The sequence below is a fragment of the Apis laboriosa genome, unplaced genomic scaffold (genome assembly GCF_014066325.1).
Source record: "Apis laboriosa isolate Shangri-la unplaced genomic scaffold, ASM1406632v1 scaffold34_cov151, whole genome shotgun sequence".
Lineage (NCBI taxonomy): Eukaryota > Metazoa > Arthropoda > Insecta > Hymenoptera > Apidae > Apis > Apis laboriosa.
The window spans coordinates 1,304,348-1,327,394 of record NW_025222928.1 but is presented as its reverse complement, the minus strand read 5'-3'; the positions used below and the strand labels follow the sequence as shown (position 1 = coordinate 1,327,394).

At 39.6% G+C, this 23,047-nt stretch overlaps 2 protein-coding genes across 3 annotated transcripts in view; one reads left to right on the top strand and one right to left on the bottom strand.

The window, feature by feature from the left end:
* LOC122714883 (facilitated trehalose transporter Tret1-2 homolog) overlaps positions 1–17,957 on the bottom strand; it is an 82,708-nt gene extending 64,751 nt beyond the window's left edge. Inside the window, exon 1 of the mRNA XM_043936635.1 lies at positions 17,604–17,957. Coding sequence (XP_043792570.1) covers positions 17,604–17,627 — 24 coding nt within the window. The 5' untranslated portion in view covers positions 17,628–17,957. The remainder of the gene's footprint in view (positions 1–17,603) is intronic.
* LOC122714884 (mediator of RNA polymerase II transcription subunit 20) overlaps positions 1–23,047 on the top strand; it is a 113,036-nt gene that overhangs the window by 69,448 nt on the left and 20,541 nt on the right. The window lies entirely within an intron of this gene.

Sequence of the window (23,047 nt, the reverse complement as noted above, 5' to 3'; positions counted from 1 at the left end):
GAGCAAATCGTTCCCCTGCATCTCGATTGAAACGTCCGAGCGTCCATTTTCGATGGAATTCGAACGAATTTCCGGGCTGGGTACTCGATTAGGCGACTTCTCCTCGGGGGAAAAAAAGGCGCCATCGAATTATACCTGGACGCATGTCGGTCGATCGATTTTTTTCTACGGGGTGGAGGTGGGGGGAGGCGAGAGTCTGTCGCGTACAACGTTTTTACCCGGCTTTGTCCACCGATCCCTCTTTGATCGTCCGCTTCAATTCCGACCATCATTTTTATTCAGCGTTCCTCCCTGTGAAAGTCTCCCTCAGACTCTTCTGAAACACCCCCGCCATGCATATGCATGCGAGAACTGTTTTCGACCCTTCGATCTCTCATCGAACGTCGAAACGCGCTTAATTGTTTCTGGAGGGGGGTAATTTCCTCCCCCCTTGTAAGTGGATGCCGATCCTTCGCGTCGAAATTGGGACACTGGAAAGTTTTTTTCGAGACAAAGAATTTTATTTGACGCAACTGTTTGAAAAAAGGGGTGGAAAAAAGGATCTTAAAGAATATTATTAGAATATTATTATTGGAATACATTGAGAATATTATTCTTCTTCTTTATTTGCGATAAGAAGATTTCTAAAAAAAAAAACACGCAGTTTAAGGATTTAAGAGAGAGGAATATCGTGAAAGGAAAGGAATTAATTTTTGTTTAATTAATCAGAAATAAAAAGTAATTTCGATCGATCGATTGAATGAAAATGAAACCTCTTGTCCCGGAGAAAAGTCTGTACTGAACGTCGATGCATTCATTGTTTCAAATAGATAGATGATATTAACAGCATCTTGGGGGGAGGAAAAGAGAAACGAGAGTAGAGAGTGCAATTCTAGCCAAGTTCCGGTTGTAAAACGGACGGATCGATGGGCGAAGGTCGAGTGACCCGAATAACATGTCGATTGAATTTGAGCGTGATTATTTATTTAGATGGGTTTCTCATCGGGCAAGAAGCAATCTCGAGGCGTCTCGATAGCAGGAAGATGAAGACAGAGACGGAGAACGGGAGAAGAAGGGTGGAGGAACGATCTCACGAAGATACGGCCGTGCAATGATCGATTTTAATTTCCGTCCCACTCTGGGGGAAATAAATTGAAATTGTTTGTAACGGGACTTACGTAGCACGACCCTGCACGATACTATACGCTATCACGATATAATCGCGCAATCATCGTATGCTTTTTATTACTTTTTAAAAGAATTTTATTTTTAACGAAATAATAATATTAATTTCGTTTTCATTTATTCATTCTTCCTGGATCTTCCTGGATGGAATAGAAGAATATCCGTTTTTCCGAAAGATAACGTGTAACGAATAATCAATGTTAAAAGAATGAAAGGGAACTCCTTGGCAAAATGCATGTAAACCCCGTTTCAATCCGGGGTTCGCAAACACGGATTCGAATGTTATAGTTTTTCTTTACTGTTCATTACGATGGTGTAAGATAAAAATTGATGAAAAAAAGAACGTTGAAAAGTATAATTAATTACTTTTCAAATACGAAGCGAAAAAAGAATATAACAAACAGAACCTATTTATTTTTTGCAACTCTGTTCTATTGAATTCCTCGAAATTCATTTCATCTCCATTATAATTTTAATTTTAATACTCTGCGAGTACAATTATTTTAATAATTGTTGCGCATCTAAATTATGACGACAAACGAACATTTCACGCGCTAATTCACCATTCATCGGCCATAATTCTCCGATGACGAGGTAGAATGTTTGCGATCTTTTCAATTCTGTCGATAACACCGAATCCGTGTTTGCGGATTCCAGTTAACAGATACTAGTTAAACAGACTATAAATCAGCACAACACGGTGCACGATGGTTTTGCCGGGTTCAACGATGCAATCATCGTGTGGAGCGAGCGAGCGAGCGAGAAAATTTTCATCGACATCGCGAACACTCTCTCTCTCTCTCTCTCTCTCTCCATTTACCCCGGGCGTAAATTTCGTTTCGCCCAGGAAATAGCTTGACACTGAGCGATTTAGAAATAAATGGAATCGCGAAAAAGTTTCCCCCGTTACTAGTTGGAGATAGAAATTGTTATTGGAAAGGATTTCGTTACGTCCATTCCCGTTCACCATATTTGGTATTATAGCAAAACTATGTCGTCATTCCAATATTATCCTCCGTAAAGTGAATTTTATTCGATTATCGATAAAATTTTCTTATTTACATTTATCACTTTCAGCAATTTAAAAAGCGAATTAAATTTTATTCAACGTTAAGATTAAGAAGCAAACAAATTTCTTTAATTTACTTACTTGAACATAAACATCGGAGAAACTTTTATTAAATATTTAATCTCATCAAAGTTCTTCGTTTGATAAATCAAATTTTACTTGTATATTTTCCCGGATAATCTCTCTCTCTCTCTTTTTTCCTTTTCTTGGGGTGTAATAATAATCGTAACAAAATAGCAGAGGAATCGGCCGATTTGTGCAAAGCCCAGACGAGCTTAAACAAGGAAATCTTGTTTTGCAACCGCACACATCCGCGGGGAGAGTCGCCGGCAGGACCGCGTTTCTGGAGGAGGTTGTTGACACACCGGCCAGGCTATATATTTCGCAAGTTCAAAGCCTATCGTATTAAATTCGTGGTTCCTCGGTGAAATATTCGTCGTGTAAGTTTCGTGCCAGAGTCCACCTGAATCCATTTGTCGGCTATGCATTCGTTTCCTCGTGCAAACACGACCGGTACGTGACACGAGCGTATACTTGTCGCGCCAGGGGAAATTGATCCAACGAATTCTTGTCCGATATACACGGTGAGTTTTGAAATTCCAAACCGTTCATCCTCTCGTGTGCCTGCTTTCCTTTATATATACACACACACACACACTTCCTTTATACACTTTCTCCAATCTATTATCTTCGTAAAAGTATTTGACATTCGTTCGTATTTTACAAAAGCAAAAACGACATTTTTTTCCGTGTAAATAAATAACAAATTCGTCTAATTATTTCTCTCACAAATGAGTGAGGAGAAAATGTTTCTTTTATCCAGAGAAATTTATTCAACCTCCCTTCTTTTTTTGGTCTAAAGCATAATATAGTTGAGATGCAAGATACTTTTTTACAAGCCTTTTTTAAAGCCTTTCTAAACGCGATTCTTAAACTTTAAACTTTCTTTCATACGATGTGCATAATGAATGAACAAAAATTGAGGCTACTAAGATCGACCTGACATGTTAAACGTTTGAATTAAATAGAAGTGTGTGGTTTCCTCGATAAAAAAATGGATTCATCGTTATGTTATCAATTCGAGGATACTATTTATTTTCAAAAAAAAAAAAGGAAAAGAAAATCCTTATATATATATATATTATTAATCAGCGTGAAATTCGATCATTCTTACTATCTTCAATGGATAAGTTTCAAGGTAGATAAATCTCGTGGCTCACGAGAAGAAATTGTTTCATAAATCACGTGTTACGTTCTAAGCCTAACCCCCTTCGTTCATCCCATTCCTCGTGGGCCTCGTTACGACGCATCCTCCTTTTCTCCTTTCAAAGGAGTACTCTTATTCCAATGGAGATGATAACGATCCCCCGTGGACAATGAGCAATGAAGAGGCGTTGCACAATACGCAAACCCCGCGAGCAGTCGGGATTGGAAAAATCATCGCGCCATTGTCGTGCTCATCGATTGAATACTTTGGGAGGGAAGATTACTTTTGATATAAAAAACGAAAAAGAAAGGTTTGTGGAATAATGATTTAAATACGATACAATTTCTTATCAATATCATCTTCGAGATAACGTTCGAAAGAAATTTCTATATATGAATCGTATTTTGAATTATCGTACATTGAATCGAATTATTAAATTAATTTTTCCTCGAATTCGTATTAAAAAAGGAAGGTAATCATGCGTTGATACATTGAATTTCACATTACTTCAATTACAAACTACGATTTTTGTTGTACACAATTAAAAAATAAGAAACGAGATGATCACAGGCAAAATTAATTCTATTCAAACGATAGACAAACGTGTGGGAAAAAGTTGGAAGTTCAGGGAACCATGATGGACGCACCCGAATTTTTTTTCTCTTTTTTTTTTTTTACCCGGAATTTATCGGATTTCGCGTTTTCCATCGAAATCGTTTTTTGCTTTCCATTATTCCACAACCATCCTCCAATTCGAACGAAACGTTGTTCCATCACTGGTACTCGTTAGTATTTATTCTTTTTGTCTCTCTCTCTCTCTTTCTCTTTCGATCGAATAAAGAGAAGGAGAGAGAAAAAAAAAAGAGAAAAGGAAAATACGAACTAGATTAAACGATTCGATTGGAGTGCGAGCGGTCTGGTCGTCAAGAAGCGACTGGGTTACTTCTTTCTTCTCTCTTAACAAAATGAAGTAACGAGCGCTCGAGAATGGTAATCTGGACATTGTCTGGATTTAATTGAACCCGAAACGATTCCAGAACTTCCTCGTTCTCGCCTCGTCGCGAAAACGATAACTACCATCATCCACCACCCTCTCTCGTCTCGCCGCCTCTCCTTTAATCTAATTGATCCTCTAGACGAAAGTTTCTGATCGAGTCCAACGAAACGATTCTGCAGTGTTAAAGGTTTACTTGCTGCTGCTGCTGTTGCAGCTGTTGCTCTTTTGCACTTGGACACACTTTTATCTTTACACCGGTCACAAGAGACGATTCGAAGAAGATCTTAAAATTTCTTCTTCTTTGTTTTTTTTTTTTTTTAAAAAGTCTACTTTTGCGAGTCTTTGGATGGATAATTGATTTCAATTAGATAGAAATAAGTAACATTAATTTTTTGCAAAGTATTGCAAATATTCCTGATATAATAATAGGAATTCTCTGCAGTTTCAATAGCACAATGAAAGCAAAGAGAAGATAATTGAATTTCTACGTTTACAGTTAAGAATTAAGAAAAAAGTGGCGGCAGTTTAAGAGACGACTCTTTTAAGAACGTTTTGATCGCCTTGAGCCTCTCTAATCAACCCAGTTACGTCTATACGACAATCGCCGTCCATAAATCAAAACTTAGACCACTCGGCCTATAATTAAACGCACAGACGACGCGCAGATCGACGCAACTTTCTCCCTATTCGATCGGTTCGAAAATATGGTGACGCTCGATTCACCGCATCCTCGTTATCACTCATAAACCACCACTTTCACCGCGTGTCGTTATCCGCTCGAATTTGTCCAATGGACGTCGAAACGGACGAGAGTTGTCGTTGTCCATCGGCCGTCGTTCCATCGTTGCAACCAAGGAATCTGGCCTGATGACTTTCACCCTTTGTCATCGCGCTGAAACTCGCGCTCGATGATTGTTTATCTTAATTGGAGACGATATCCGATATCGCTTTCGATTTATACAAAACCCGATCCGTAAATCCGTAATTCGATCCGTTCCGTTGGATTGAAAGAAAATCGAGGACTTGATTCTGCCTTGTTTTTGTTCCAAATCCGATTCGACGCGATCGTGCTTGACACGCGTCACGATTGAAAAAGAAAATGGAGAAAAGTGCATATATATATATATATATATATATACGTTGGTTGGTTCAGGTTGTGTATCAGTTGCATGGATGGATGTAGATGCAAGATGGATAGATATAATTGGATAGATATAATTGTATATCCTTGTTCTACTCGCGATATGATAATTTGGATTTTCTTTTCTTTTTTGTATTCCAGTGTAGATTTGCCACGTATCATTTGTCATTGTTAACGAGTGACTTAGATAATACCCGACAACACAGTCGACTGCGTTTTCGCGTACGATAAGTGAATCGGTTTATCGATTTGCAACCAGCAAATACAATACAAGGAGCTCGACATGTGTAATGTAATAAAGAATGGTAATTGTCGTCGGGCTAAAGATACATGAATACATTAGAAAGTAAAATTTGCGAGAATATTTTTCGCAAATGTATATATATATATATAGTATACTAACTTTCACTACCGGGTAAAACTTTAATATCTAACTTTCAACTCGGTGAAAAATACTTTCGTGAGTTTTACTCCCAAACTCAGAGATGGGGCAGAATTTAATAGTTACTTGGATAACTTTCAATAATGATCGAAAATAATTGTACATGAAAAGCGAATTAACCGTAATAGCTACGAATAAGTTATCAACATCTTTAACCAGTTACTTTTTCAACGATTTCCCCTGAAAACTCTGTCTCAAATATTATCAAATATTTTCCAATTACCATCCAAAGAAATCTCTCGACGACTGTGAGAATAGTTTGAAACTATAGTAAGAAGGATCGAATTGGAAAAATTGATCGATAGTTCGCATCGAGATGCCGGATAAATGTTGGCTAGTTGCAACGATTCTCGTTCGGGAAGTTGCATTCACACGAAAGGAGAAAATTGCGAGCGGGGCACGTAGAAAACTTGAACTCGTTCCCCAGCATCGAACACACAGTTCTCCCTTTCCTGGTCGTCGTCGTCGTTGGAACGTTAACGGGAGCAACCCTCTCGACGTCCTGACCCAGCTGCGCTGGATCTTGGCACCCCTCCCGGCCATCCTCCATTTCCTTTTTTTCCCTCCCGCTCGATGACCCTCCAGGCCTATTATCGACAGATTGTTAACGTGGGATAACGTGGAAAGCTTTGTCGCGTTTCCTTTCTCCGTCGAGATACGGAGAGGAGGAGGTAGAATGGCTCCCCGTTTAAAGCGTCACGTATCCACGTCGTGTACAAGAAGCTGAATTTACGAAGCGCGCTTTAAATTTCGGATCGTGATTTCTTTCGACATTATTCTTCCCGTAACATTGGAAGTTGCAAATTCTCTTTTTATTTATCCAACTGTTTGTATAATATAGGTAATAATGAAAATTGAGGCTTACCGAGTATTTATTATTTTTTTTTCTCTTTCTCTTATTTAAATCAGAAATTTGTCAACGAGATAAGAAAGGAAGGATAATCTGATTTTATTCGAAGAAACCTTTTCAGGATCCTTTTAAGTAAGAATTTTCATTTATCTCGGATTTGTAGAAGGATTCAGGCTGCGCGCAATAGGCCACATCGGCCAATCACGCGAGCGATTTCGTGCTACGCGAAACCCGTGTTTGCGGTTTTCCTTCCCCCCGAATCGTCGATACCGAAAATTTTACATTCTAGACCGAGGAGGGTGGGCCGTGGCCTGCTTGCAGACACTCGATTTTACGCCTCGGATCCCACGAATTCCTCCTCCACTTTGAAACCATTATATATTTCTGAAGGCCTCCACGAATATATAACTCCACGAATTAAAATTTCTCCACCCTCTTCCTAATCCCGCGGAAGGGGATTGTAAGAAAAATAAGATATAAAATAAGAAATAAGGGAAAATAAGATAGAGCAGCAAGGCAGGAGGCGGCTGAGCGCGGGGACTCCTCGCCCGTAACCGCATTAAATTTTATACGAGATACGAAGTCCTATAAACCACAACCGCTACATTTGGAGCGGTAATATGCATAAACGGATTGTCCCACAAACTTGTAAGGGTTAAGTTTACCGTGACGGCCGATTAACCGCGAGCGGAATGTCCCTGGACAATGGCCGGTTGCGCGAGCCACACGCACACACGCACGCACAGGTTTACGATTATCATAACTTGTCACCGCCTACTTAACCGTCCTCGCTAATTGGCCACCGTCCTGATTGCCGTCTCATCCGACACGAGTTCACGAGAGTACGAGTATTTCATCTCTCGGGATGGGACGTGGCGATGGAGGGGAGGGGAGGGGAAATATAGCGCGTTTCCCGCCAATCGAGACGCCACGATTCCGCGTTAAACCACGTTTAATTAAAGTTTATTATTAACTTGAGGAAACAAGGCAGGATATTACGCGTGAATACACTCCGTGAAAAAGATTGCCTGCCCCATGCTGGCAATTATCGTAACACCGGTCGCGAGACGCGTAATTTCACCCATCGGGAGAACATGTTAATAGCATATATATATATACAGTTATTTGTATAAATGAAATTTTTTACGAACTTGGCTCATCTTTTCAATTTATCGTCGTTTTCAATTCAATTTCACACATTGAAACTTATAAAAACCTCCATCCATCCAAATTCCTTAATTACATTTCTCCTTAACAAGCATCTCCCCCTTTCCGCCTCTTTCCATTCTATACATTTGCGATACATTTACCAAGGAAAGGAAAATCAGAAGAGAGATATATATATATACGTAACTTATCCCTTTATAAAATAATCCCAATTATACCCCCGATAATATCCCACGAAATAACAAGCGACACTATGTTTAATGGTGAGTCACGAGCGCGGAAACTTTAAGGCGAAGAAGAAGAAGAAGAAGAAGAAGAAGAGGCGGCGATTCGAGGCGATTCTATTTCGAGCGGAGCACGCACGTTACGCACAGCTCGAATCCTCCTCCGCACCATCGAATCGGCTTCTTCCGCGTTCGCTGCGCGGGGTACAACACTGCGTATAACGTTGTGCGCGAAGGGGGAGGGAGGAGGGTTCTTACCACGCGCGTGGCCAACACGCACGCACGCGCGACCACGAATGCGGTCTCCCCCTCGTTGTGTGCACGCTGCTTTATAAGCGGCTGATGCGCGCAGAAATTCGCGGAGGGGGCGAAATTAGGGAAGCACACGAAAGAAAAGGAAGGGAAAGGAAAATGGGACGAAGATTAGGAGGAGAATGGATCGAATCGGGAGAACTTAACGTTCAGTGTCGTTGTTTATGCAATTCAATCGGACGATAACTTTTAACGCGCGTAAACCACGCTCTTCCGTATATTTCAGAGATAAACGTTGCATAAACGCGATCCCAGAATTGCAGATCGCAGAGACAAATTCATTGTGGATACATTATGTTGATCCGAGGCATATATAAATAGCGGAGAAGCTTCGATTTCTAAATAATCCTCAAAATCTTACAAGAAACGAGTATATCCAATACAATCTTACTTTATTGAAAAAGAGTGACAAATTCTAGCGATTAAAGGAGACAGAATCACCAGGTAGAATTCAAAACCAGAAAAAAGAGAAAAAGAAGAAGAAGAAGAAGAACAAGCTTCGAAGAAAGAAAATTATTCAAAAAGAAAAGAAATCGACAAAAAGAGAGACGAATTCAAGGTTACTGAAAAAGAATTGGAAATATAGAGATAGAGATTCATTGTTACGCAGTGTACGTAATGCGGGGGATAGGATTTCTCTCTCTCTCTCTCCCTTTCCATCTGGCCGCACCCCTCCCACTCCTGTAATGTGTGTCGGTGGGTCGATCGGTATCTGGGTCGCGGGTTTTGGCAGTGCGAGCCCAAACCCCCTCCTCCCTCTCTCTCTCGCTCGCGATCATCCCTCCGCTCGAGGACCGCGCCACTCTTCTCCTAGCGAGAACTCTCCCGCTCGCGGGATTCGCGCAGAGTTTCATCCCGATTCTTCCGCCGCGCGCAGATTTCGATTAATCTCGGTAAACAATCGAGCCTCGAACCGGAAATGGACGAGTGGCCGGCCCGATTTCACCAAGGGTTCATCGACAACGGGTCTAATTCCCTCGAAACAGTTGTGTGGTCGAGGCTCGAGTTGTTTCGGAGGAGGCTGGAACGGATAATTTGGAGTTAGTTACACAACTGCGCTATTAGGTGGCCAGTTGATGCTTCGTCCGGGAAAGAGTTTTTCATTTCTCGTTTATTCTTCTTCTTTGGTTGGTTTATATCCGTGATTATGATATTGTATAATCGTATATTTTTACAGCAAAAATAATTGCGAACCAGTTTGTAGCAATCATAGATGCGTTAAAAATACACTTTCATTCATGTAGATCGATTCGCGAAAAAAAAAGAAATACTTTTCAGCCTCGTTCAATTATCGAATCGTGATTAATATCGGCGAAAGGAAAGGGGTTTCACGGTTGAACAAACAGATTTCTCCGAGAGGCGTTTGAAATTTGTCATCGAAATGAAAGAAACTTAACAAGGAATACTCTTTGTCCGCCCTCTTTGATTGATTTGTCCTTTCAACGATGGGCCAATCTCGTGGATCTGAAACGAGGGTCTGTTGATCCCGTGCACGCGTCACACTTCTGAAACACCTCCTCAACAAGATTAATGATTTCCATCGGGGGGGAAGGGGGGATGAATGCGGGATCTTAAACGATGCGAACTTTTTAATCGACGCCTTACGATTAAATTTATTATCGATCAACGAATTAATTCTACTGTGGCTATAGTTCTTGGAATATCCACTAAGCTTTTGCAAAAATTAAAAACAATTAAAAACTCGTTGTATAGAATGGGGATGAACGACTCCGAATTGTTTCAAAATTTTTTCACAGCTTAAAAAAGAATTAAAAAGGGATTACGTTTGACGTGACGCGTATTTTATCCATCCAGGAGAACTGTTTCGATCGAAAAATCTCGTGAAATCTGAATGTCGTAAAGGGAAGCCAGAGAATCCCTCGTTTTTCACAGGCCCAGAACGTTGAATAGACTCGAGGAGTGTTTGCAATCGCGTCGACGACTTTAACACCGAAGGGAAACGAGAAACTCTTCCGTGGCGCCTCGCCTTATTCGTCGCTCGTAAAATCTCGTTAAAAGCGTATTTCCGAACCCTCCATCCAACTTTTTCACCACGCGAAAGGTGTGGTTCGAACGATACAGAAACTAGGAAACGTCGAGATCGTAATCGTGAAATTAAATCGTTGCGCTTCTCGTCGTTTCTCCCGGCGATTTAAACGAGATAAATAAACGAGGAGGGCAAATTTGCGAGAAATTGGAGGAGAAGAATGGATGGGACAACGTACATTTTAAATAAATAAATCGCGAGCCGACATCGGGGAATTTTCGATTTCTTTTTGGGAGGATTCCTTCACGGATCCGTGAATTAAAACCGCGAATATTCGAAAAAAAGGAGAGAAAAAGGTGGAAAAAGTGGGGAAAACTTGCTGTGAGGAAATTTTCTGAATGTTGGAGAGAAATCCAGGAAGAAATCCCGTTAAAGATACATTTTCTCGATGCCGGTGGAACGATCGCGATTACGGCCATTACGTCTCTCGAATTCTAGCCGGAATTCCACTCGAAATCGAGCAAACTTCACAATAAGTCGGGGGCTCGTAAATTATTCCCTTTAGCCATTATCCTTTACGGATTGCGCGGATTAATTCTGTAGATGGCGCGATTAGTTTCAGTTGTTGAAATTATTTTTAAATTTCGTTGCCCATCGTTATAACGATTCTACGATATTTCTAAAATTTTCAAACACGTATTGTTCTCGAAAAGATCGATATTGAAATCGATAATGATTTTACTCGCGAGAACGAGTAAATGTGGCATAATTTTTACGACAAATAGGAGACAAGAAGATAAATTTGCAGATAAAATTGCGTTAGAGAAGACGAATGTGACAAACCGGACATTATCGATTTCATCGATTATTGTACGCCATAAAATAAAGCAGAAATAAAGCGTCCGATTTTCCTCCAACTGAATTCTAACGATATAACGAATAAATTGAAAAACTTTCGAAGCTTCTCGCGAAATGTTAGAAGAGGTTGGATTATTCGAAAGTTCCTTCTCCCAGATTCTTAGATGGATGCAAGCCGTTTTCAGAGAGAAGATAGAGTGACACGGTTTCGATCACTGGAGATATTCCAAAGGATAATTCATCTTTCGATTATACATCTATATATATCTATATATATATATATATCTTCCTTTCGTTTGCCAAAACAGCCTCCCTCCCTCCCTCCCTCCCTCGACTTTTCCTACCAGAACCGATCGAAAATCGATATCGCGTCGTTCGAAGAAAAAAATACCTCTCGGCCCGCGTGGAATTCTTTAATGAAAATGCTCGCCACTCTCGTCTCTTGGATCGAAAGAAGTATAAGAAATTGTACAAATGTCAACGACTCGTTTTGTTCGTTGCTTCGAGCGGATTAATTCTCTCCCTCTCTCTTTCTCATTCCCTTCGTGAGGCGACAAAGTTGCGAGAGGTCAACGAAGATGTTCAAAGAAGAAATTCATTCACGGCCGTACTCGACACGATGCAACGAAATTTATCCCATTGAAACGACTGATCATAATTCATCGTCTAATTATCATCCTCTTCGTTGTGTGTGTATGCATATATAAACGAAAAACTCGAATGATCTTTTCGACGAGGGAGGGGAGGAGAGGGGAGGAATTCTTCGAGTTAATCGTTGTCTCCAATCTGGCAATGGGGAGGAGGGAATTATTCGAGCGACGACGATTTGTCTTGCTCGTGACAGAGTTGATAGAGTTATAGAGAATTCTGCACGGGGCTCGCGGATCGATTATTCGATGATCAATCATCGATTATATTGCGCGTACCACAACGGATTACGTAAACGAATTTATTAACCGGTAAGGGGACAACTTTCTCTAACAATCTAATTATAAATGACTCGACGCTTGAAAAATGACATCTTGACAACGCGTTGCCTCGCGATTCGTCTCTCTCTCTCTCTCTCTCTCTCTTCCCTTCCTCCCCTCGATCAAATCTAATCCAGAACGGATATCGTATATTTGTAATAACACAAATCGTTTAAAACATAACAAATTATTTCTTCTTCGAATATATATGTATATATATATATATATATATATCTGTAATTGAAATATTTTAAGCAGGTTCGCGTTTTAATATTCTTCTAACGAAACTTAGTTAATTGCAAATTTTAATTGTTATGGAAGGTTGTTATAACACCGAATATTTTTCATCTTCGAACAAAAATTAAATATTATCCCATTTCAACCCGCAATTTTTTTAAACGTCTCTCTCTCCCTCTCTATCGCAAATATAATTTCTGCACCCCATAAAATTTATTAATAACACTTTTATCTTACGAAAATGAATATATAATTCCCAATTGGTTATGCAATTTCGAAACTGCCCATTTCAAATTCTCATTGCAAAGTATCCTCGTGAAAGTATTAATAACTCCGAATATATTACTCCGCCGCTTATCCGAATATCATTTATTGCAAATTTGATTACATACTCGAAAGAAGTACCGACACTTTTATAATAAATATTTTTGCACGCTGTGCACAAAATTGAACGGTACAAATGTATTTCTCGTTACAAAAAGGTCGATCACAAAGCGACGCGAGCGTTATTTTTCACGCGCGTAACCCGGGGCAGGGAGGGGGAAGAGAGGGAAGCCGATTAATCCGCGGCATAAAGAAGCGGAGGAACGAGGAGGCCTCCGTCCGATGGCGTCTGGGGGCCTTGATGGCCGCAACAAAAATGCGACGACGACGACGACAACGACGACGACGACGACGAGGACGTCTTCGTGTGGGCGTCTACGTATAGAGGAGGTGATTCAGTGGATGGTTCGGTGAGGAGCAAAAGGAGAGATCGTACGCGATCGCACGCGCGTTTTCTGCCTCTCGGCGACGCACGTGAATCGTGCGGCTATGAATAAACGCGATCGTTTCTTCGGTTGAATGAAGACGGTCTTTTTCCTCTCTTTCTCTCTTCGCTCTTTTTCCTTCATAGGTTCTCCTGTTCTTTGTTTCCTTTTCCTTTTTCTTTCGAAAACGAGAATTGGCTCGAAGCGTTGATCGCGCGTAACGATTTTCTCGATAGTTGATTAAAGTTGGAAAGTGTACGTTGTACTCGATACAAAATACAAAATACAGATGTTCGATTTATTTATTAATACGACATGATCGAAAAGAGAAACGAAGTAATATCGAACGTTGCGTAACTTTTTTAACTTGAGAGAAGGATTGTTATACGTGAGGAAGGTTGTTATATGTGAACGAGATTAAAAGTCAAGTTAGATATCGTGATATTGTGCAATTTTGCCAAAAGAAAATCCACGCTTTCTATCCTTTTCGAACAACTCGGCCTGGTTGCGTGAAATATCCTGTATGCGCATACCGCGAATTCTCCGATGAAATCTATGCGAATTCCAAAGTGGATGTCTAATAATATGATTGTACGAAGGCAAAATTGCTTTTGGAAGCCATTGGCCTAGAAAATCTGTTTTTCTTCCGGGGCCAAAGTACCCGCCCATCCCCCAAATCCCCTTTGATTTATCGCGTTAATAAATAACGCGTGCGATAATGATTTAATGGATCCGAAATAATGATTTGCAATATGTTCGTTTCCTTTCGATTAATTTTTGATTAATATTCACAGTTTGAGAGAATTTTATTAATATGTGTACACGATTTGTCGTAAAATTATCGTAAAAAGTATCATTTTCGCTAAAAATAAATACACGTGATTATAGAATGCATGTAATTTCGTGTTATGTCTATTTATTCTTCGAGGCGTAGAAACGTAAGTAGAAGTAATAAACAATCTGGCATTGATAAATTGCAAGGGGGGCAAGAGGTTAGAGAAACTTATCCTTAATTTGTTTTTTCTAAATATTATGATTGGAAGACATCCATCCTAAGATTTCCCTTTAAGCATAAAACTCGTATATCATAGAGGCTAGAGATTTTTCTATCGCGGATATCGTTAAATTTTAACACGTCTCAATCTTTCCCCTCCTCCTACATCTCTCTCATCGCCATTTTCTTTTCGTTTAAGAATAATATAACCAGTGATGAAATAATCGGATAACTCGAGCATCCTCGAACGAAGAAGAGATCCCCTTTAACGTCTCGAACTCGGATAGGGAGGGGAGAGGGTGGCCGTGTATATCAATAATTTATTCCCCCAGAAACGGTAGCGATTTTTCCAACGCGTCAGCAATACTTTTACCCTCTCCCCCCCTCACATTTTTCACGCTGCACCTCCTCTCTCTCTCTCTCTCTCTCTCTTTTCCTCGTGCTGCTAATAATCCCTCTATTTCCTTCCTTCTCCAACACTTTTACGTCTCGCGACTTCTTCTCAAACATCCGCAAAGATTTTCATTGAAGAATCTTCGAATGATAAATTAAAATGGAAAATGTTGCTAAATAACATAAATTTAAGAATTTCTTTTTATTTTTTACCGAGTTGTAATATTCAAGGAATTTTTGAAAGTTCTACCTCTTCAATCCCAATTTAACAAAATATCCAGCATAGATAATTCTCGAGAATGATTATCACATTTTTCTTCCACTCGAAAAAATTCAAATTCGTAATATGAATCGTAATGTAAATGAATCAAGATGTAACAAGGGATGAAGGGGGGGAAAAAATTACTTTTCCACCTTTTGATTTCAACGCCTCTCCCCTTTCTAAATTCAATTATTCTTCAACACAAATTATGGAAGAAATCGAAATGGAGGATGGGTCTCGACTCCGTTAAGATCCAATCCCCTGTACGCTCGCTTGTGTGCGCGCGTGTGTAGGATGCCAGGATCCTGGGGACGTGGTTTATTGCCTGGTATGCGATAGCAAGTGTTTCAAAGCGATACTTTTGCTACTGTGCTTTTAACACCGACATCCGGTATGTAATAGAATTTTGCGAGATAATAGCTTGACATCTTTGATGCGCCGCTTCAAAAGAAGCATGGATCGTTCGAACGAGGCAAAAAGGATTTTATTTCTTATTGTAATTCATACTTTAGTACCGTTATTATTGGATGCAAAGTTTTACCGCATTGTCCCGGGAAAATTGACATTCATTGGTCGAACGGTAAATCGGAGGCACGATAATTAAAATGTAATTTACACTTCGTTTAGTTTATTACTACACTACATAAAGTGTGGAATGCGGTATAAAAAGCAATGGGAATTAAATTGTAATTATCACGTCGTGAAAGGATCGACATTGTTCAACGGTAAATTAGAAAATTCAACGAGGATTTAATCGAAAAAAAAACTTTTCCCAAAATTTTATAAACTTCACTGTCAAATATTTTATCCATCCAGATTATCACTGATTATTCAAACGCGATATCCATTAATATAAAAATAAAAATATATAGATAAAATTTGAACGAAATTCGTGCCAAGTCGTTCGATCATCGTGCATATGCTTATTGCACGCCATTTCGAAACTCCAGTTTATTTCTCGAAACGATACCGATCTTGTCGCTCGAGCATAATCTCGAAGAGCATTCTGAAGGATGAAATCACGCGGTAAGACGAGAAGATTCTTGCTCTCGCAAGAAATCTCACTCACGTTCGTTGCGAGACGAGGAGGATCCCTGGAAGGATTAGAACGTTGGTTCGAGGAGATAACGATTTATCCTCGGACTTGTTCAATTCTCGAGCGCGATACAATGGTGGGTATCAGGGTATCGATTGTCGAGAGAAAGTTAAGGGTAGTTTGATCCTGTGACGATCAAATTGCTGAGTTATGTTCCTTTGTCTGTATCGTAGTTTCAATGGGTGAAGGGATGATTTTGACTGGTCTGAAGCGAGCCAGGGTGTATCATTGTGTGTGCGTGTTGGTATCGTGCTTGTTGTAATTATCTCTGACTGGCAATAACAATACGTGAGGTAAGGAAAGGGGATGTAATATTCTGAAGATAAAAAGAAAAAAAATTGTCGGTATGTGTAATGCGAGTACAGTGTGAATAATTCTCGTCGACGAAAATAGAAGAGAAATTATAAAATTTGAAATTTAAAAATGTTGGAATATTAACTCAGCTTTGTGAAATAAGCGGCATTTGTGGTTACTAATTTGCGTAGAATATAACTGTCGAAGCTTTCTCTTTTTTATTTTTATTGCGTTATCTTCTTCTTCTTCTTCTTTTTCTTCTTCTTGTTCTTCTTTTTCTTTTCTTTTTCCGGGTCGTTGTAAAAAGTTATCTATGCATATAAATGTTAAATAATTCTTCTGCAACGATATTTAGATAACAATTTGAACAATTTTTATCAATTTCGCGCTACCATAAATTGCATAAACTGTTGGAATCATAATAATAACTTCATAATCGCAAGTATCTAACGAAAAAAATTTTTTCTTTAGGAGAGCATAGCATACGGGATCATAATTTCATCGGATGATTCCCCTAGACACGATCGGGAAATAATGGAATATTTTAATATTAAATCGGTCATCCAACATTTGTCTTTCGCTTTCGGAACGATTTCAACCCAGTAACCGACTTTCCAGTTGGCGGCAACTCCTTCGGGGCTCCCAAGACTGAAAAGTTGAGCAAAAGAGGGGAAATAACAGCGGTCCTATCAATCCGTGAAAACATCTTAACCGTGGGCCACGAAGGAGAAATATTATCGAAAGTGGAATAACGTTTATCGGACCACGGCTCCCTTATTCCTATTCAAGTAAAGGGAGAACGCCTCTTATCCCACTGATTCATTCCATTTTCGCTATTGTTTTCCATCGGTAAATAGCTCTGATACTGATACGTTTTCTGTTTCATTTCATAATAATAATATCGAATTAAAAAAATGTTAATTAGGAATATTAAAAATTTAAGACGTGCTTCACTTTATTTCGATAATATTATTTGCTGCAATTAAGATTTTATGATATAAGAAGGGTAAAATGAATGGTAACGATATTTTTTTATTCCGTAGAGGAAAATATTTCAAGCGAAAAAGTTCAAATTATTCAAAAGATGTAATGTAAAAGCGTTACATCAAAAGATATATAACTAATTCTATTTTTTGAAAAAACAAAAATTTCTCTCTCAAAAAAAAAAAAAAAAAAAGAAATCGTTACTCACGTAATATCTGTGATTCAGAGACATCTCTTCTTCGCTTCTGTGATGATTCCCCTTTCGCTCCACTCCTTTCTCTCAATTAAAATTCTCCTCCTCGATAGAAATTCATCGTACAAATCTTGGTACAAAAACTGTTCGACATCTTTCTTTCCATCTTCTTCCCTTTCACCTCAATCTCCTCGCGTATTTCTATTCCAAAATAGAATCGCAAAAATATATACTTCGTTCTTCCTCCTCCTCTTTTTCTTCTTCTTCTTCTTCTTCTGCTTCTCTTCCTCCGATTCTAATCGATCCGCATCAGTCTTACGTGTTTATTGTCGAGGTTGCAGTTAATCTCTGGTCTCCTCATTATTGTCGTTTTTTTTCTCTCCCTAGAATTCGTGTCGCGTGCGCATCTGGGTCACCGGTACCAGCCCCCCTTCCGTCGTCTCCTCCCTTCAGCTTTTCCTCTCTTTAGAAGATTTTCCTCCTGTCTGAAAAGCATCCACGGTTTTTTTTATAATGGATCCGCTCGCGCACGATCCGGATCAAACGAATCACGTGGAATCACGAACGAGCCAACGGGTCGCGCCGCATCGGGGAAAAAAAATAGATCGATAGATAGGTAATTGGAACGTGGTGTCGTCGAGACGACTCTTTTGCAAAAAAGAAAGAAAGAAAGAAAGAAAGAAAGCAGTCAGGCCTCGGTCAGGCACGGTGGCGTGATCACGACTCGAAGAAGAATCAAGAATCAGACGTGACTGGAAGATTTTCGAGGGAAAGCTCTTGGAAAAGAGCTGTTTCGAACGGAATTAATTCGACAGACGGAGTACTTCGAACTTCTAGCCTAGTTAACGCGCGGATAGAGTCTACTAGAGATGATACATCCTGCTGCTTGTTACAATGGAAACTTTGGAAACCGTACACCAGTATTTACTGGAAGTAAAATTAATTTATGATGAAACCGATCGAACTTCCGATCTCCTCATGGATAGTTTCTGGGTTTAAAGAATTTACACGAAAATTTGGAAACCAAAGGTAGATAGAGATCAACTGAGAGGAAATCTCTTGTTGGATACGTGTGATGATTTCTGTGTCGTTTTCTCACTAAATATTCTCATACAAGGAAGCAGAATGAGAATCTAATATTTTATTATCGATTTTGTCGATATATATATATACATATATCTAATTGATAATATATAATATAATATAGAATAAATATCGAATTCGAATTTTTATTTAATTTTACACATGATTGGGATAACATAACTGGTTCTTTCATCAATCCTTTTAAACTCCATCATTCAAAAAAAAAAAAAAAAGAAAGAGGAATACGTTTCACACGTTTGGAAAATATCTGTTCAACATCTTCCTGAAAACTCTCTCGATCTGATCTTCCATGCTCGCTGCATGAGATCGAGAGAATGTGCCCCTTTCTGCCAAGTCGATCCTTATTCACCGAGCCTATCTCCGATGGCGCGAATTCCAAGACGATCGTCTCGAGAAAAAAAATAATTTTAGAGCTCTCGTGTTTCGAGCACTGATCCACCCCATTTTTGCATAGAAATCGGCCGAAGAACCGGCTCGAACTCCTGCAACCCCTACAATTTTATTCCACGAATCCATTTCCACGAGATTTTAAAAGAAGGCTCCGTTTCATTTTGTATAATTTTTTTTTAACTTTGTTCACTTTCTGAGAGATTTTTCCACTCAGAAAAATCTGGAGATCTGGAGAGATGAAATCGAGCAGAAATTCAGAAATAAGTTTGAAAAAAATCGTGAGAGAAGAGTATACTCGTTTCCGAGCATTTTTACGCTTCTCTAACGTCGATGCTCGAACGAATACGATACCTTTCTTGTTCCTTGTAGAGATCGTTCACCTGAAAAGAAATCTCATCGTGGCTTTCGTCACGATGACACCTATTAGGAAAATATTATCTCAGAGTGATTGGGAAACGGCGACGAGCGTAATCGGTTATTGAAAACGGACGATCGGCGCGCGAATGTAGGGGGCAATGCTCGGTTGGGTAAACGAGAAAATACGAGGACTTTGCATATGAAAAGGCGAATTCGAAAGTGTGACGCGTCCGCGCACGGATGGAAACACGGATCTACCTTTAAAAACAGGGAGAAAAAGGCATTTAACGATGGATGTTACTTTGCACGTTGACTTTGCACGGATAATTGTACTTTGTTAGGCTTGGAACGTTAGAAGGATGCGTTTCTGTGACTGCGGGGAAAAATTTTCAATGTCATTTGGCTCCTTTCAGTCTGGCCAGGGGAGGAGGCCCTACCCTTTTCAAAAGGTAGCTCCCCGATTTTACGATGAGGTTTAGCTTTCAGATGTTGGTGAAAAGCCCGCCTTTATGTTCGAATTTCTAACGAAGCGAACTCTCTGAATGGAATTTCCATGGTAATATGGTAATTTTCTTTGATCCGTTTGCTGAATATCTTATATCGATACGCAATAGCTCGGAATTATCCCCAACTTTGACCTTTGGATCGATATTTTTTTTTTACTTTCAATTCATTGTAGTTTTCGATCGATCGCCACACGCGTGGTGAAATGAAGGAATATTTGTAGAACAATCGAGGAGAAAAATTGTTGTAAAGTAACGAAATTTGCATAGTAAAATTTAGAATGAATAAAAGCTTCGATATTATTATTGTATTATTAATGTATCTTTAAAAGCAAGATTATCTATGGATTTTTTTTCTCACAATTATTATTAAAAAATGTTAGAAAAATTAATTTCTATTCAAGTAAAAACGTAATTATACGCATCCAATCATTTTCATAAGCAGTATTTTAACTTTAATCATTCGTGTGTAACATTTTTACGTAAAAGTAATAATTTTAATTAAATTTTCGAAACCAATAATGCAACAAAATAAAAATTCATATGTATTCTAAAATTGATACATAATAATATAATTACGAAAATAGATTTCATATATTATATCACCATCTTTTCTCTTCATTCATAACAAAATAACGTTAATTCAAGAAATTTAGAGAGCTCGATTGGTCTACAAAATCTCTAGCAATACTCCAGAAGAAAAAGAAAACTACTCTAATAAAAGATACGAAACTGTCCCTTCTTTTCTCATTCGGCATCGGTCGACTAACCGACTCGACACCGTTTTAAAAAATAAGAGATTGGCCTGAAAATTTCTACATCGAAGAAGAAGACCACCTACGATCGATGGTACCTAGAAATCGAAACGGAAATCGTGGAACCGCAACGTTCGCGAGCTTATCGCGCGAGACGAGCAATAACAGCCGGCCGCCAACACGGTGTGCAAAGAATAAATAGCTTGCACGCGAAACGTCACTTTTATGGGCCGGAGCTTTTAGTCCCCCCTGTAAAAACGTCGCAGTCCATTAGTACCCGGGACGATACGAACCGTCACCGTGCGCATGCAAAAATTCTACCGGCCGCTTAATAACATTTTCTCGTCCGTGCGTCTAGACCGTGGCTACATATACCGGGTGTGAAAAATGTGCCCGTCCCTCCCTCCCTCCCTCCCTCCCTCCCTCACCCGCCGGCGATTGAAATCGATGACGCGCGCGCGCCATAGTGAACGGAAAGATTCAAGCGGGGAAAGAATGGGAAAACCGTTTAAAAACCGTGGAATTAATCGTGGAACGAAAGATGGGAAACTTTATCGATTGCTGCGTTTCCATTCGTATGCAGATATATCGATGGTCGATCGATCTAATCGTTATTTAAGGGGGAAGGGAAAGCGTTGGTAATGGAGCCGAGAATCTCGTATTTCGTTCGATTATATATACTTTTATCGCTATTTTTATTAAAGGTTAAAACTATGTGTGTATATATATATATATATTATTTATACGTTAAGATTCTCTGTAATTGGAAAATTAAAGTTTCTTTTTTTTCTTTCCTTTCACTTAGATAGAAATAGAGAAAGCAGAACTATCATTTTATATAATAATCTCCGATTTCAAGAGTCAAATGTGAGGTTAGAATCCCCTCTACGTTCGATCGAAATATTAAATCCGCTTAAATCGAAAAGACGGAAAGGAGAAAGGAAAAAAAAAAAAAAGAGAAGAAAGAGCGGGGAAAAAAGGAAAACAACAGAACCCGTGGCCGTAAAAACGAGAAAGAAAGAGAAGGGAAGGAAGAAAAGCACAATAGAACGTTCGCGGAAACGCGGAGAGGTTAGGATTCTCCGAAAACTCATAAACTCTCTAAAACCACATTCGATCGAAACCGCGCGCACACACGCCGTCCATCCACACGAGTACAACTCGATAACTGCAAGAGGCAAACGTAACGAACAGAAGTGAAACGAAAATCCTTAGCCCCAAGAGGAACCAATTTTTCTCCTCCCTCCTCCCTCTCGCCATTCCTTGGTTCACGCCGAATCTATTTTCGACCGCGATGCCGATCCTTTTTCGCGCGAAACACCAAGTTGATAGTCGAGGTAAGTTTAGGTTGGGTAATGGCGTTGTGTTTCCCTTCCCCTCCTCCCCTCCCCGTGTGAGGATACTCGGTTTGACTGAAAGTTTTCGAGCAAAAGAGCAAAAGGGGGAGATAGCGCGCACACGCCACCGCTCCTATTGTTCCCCGTTCCTGAGAGAAGTGCTGCCAATATCGGGGCTCCCGGTTCCGGCGCAATATCGGGTCACGAGGTCCGCCGGCCCTGTTCCTGGCACCCGGTGATAACTCAGCCGACTCGCACGCCGCGACCCCGTGCGACGTACGTACACCCCGCCCGTCCTAACCCGTCGGCCGGGATTCAATTTACCGTAATTATCAAAGGATTAAGGCGCGCGCGTTTCGGCGACGGTTCCGTTGGATAATCTTTAATAATCGGCCTGCTCTCTCAGTTGGAGGGGAAGAAGGGAGGGACTCTTGATTGTTACGGAGGTGGAATGGAATTTTTGATCGATAAAGGGGAGGGGGGAGGAATTAGCGAGTGGAATATTAATTCTTTTTAAGCGGCGGATGTTTTAAGGGAGAGATTGAAGGTAATTTTTTTTTATTAATAATGGAACGTGTTTTTGATGGAAAAGTAAAATTAACGAATGGAAATTATTAAGAGGAGAATTGGTAAATTTTTTTTCTTCTTTTATGATTAAATGTATAGGATTGGATTTAATGTTAAAGTTTTCGTTTTTCTATTTTTTGTTTTTTTTTTTTTTAATTGTTTTGCGGGATCGTTTGAAATTACTATTTTAATTTAACGATGCCATTCGTGTCACATACGTGTTATATCCGTTATCTTTTGGCTCGCCACGAGTGTGATTCGTGCTTTCCACGTTAGATTCAACGATCGTATCACGTGATCCTCCAAGACAACAAAGAATTCTTTCTAAATTCGTTACGTAAAAACGACATTCCTAATCTAAAGAAAGTTATATCTAAATTTAGATATATACATCATCACGTTGCACAATATCGAGAAACTTCGAGAACAAAAGCTGAATATAACTC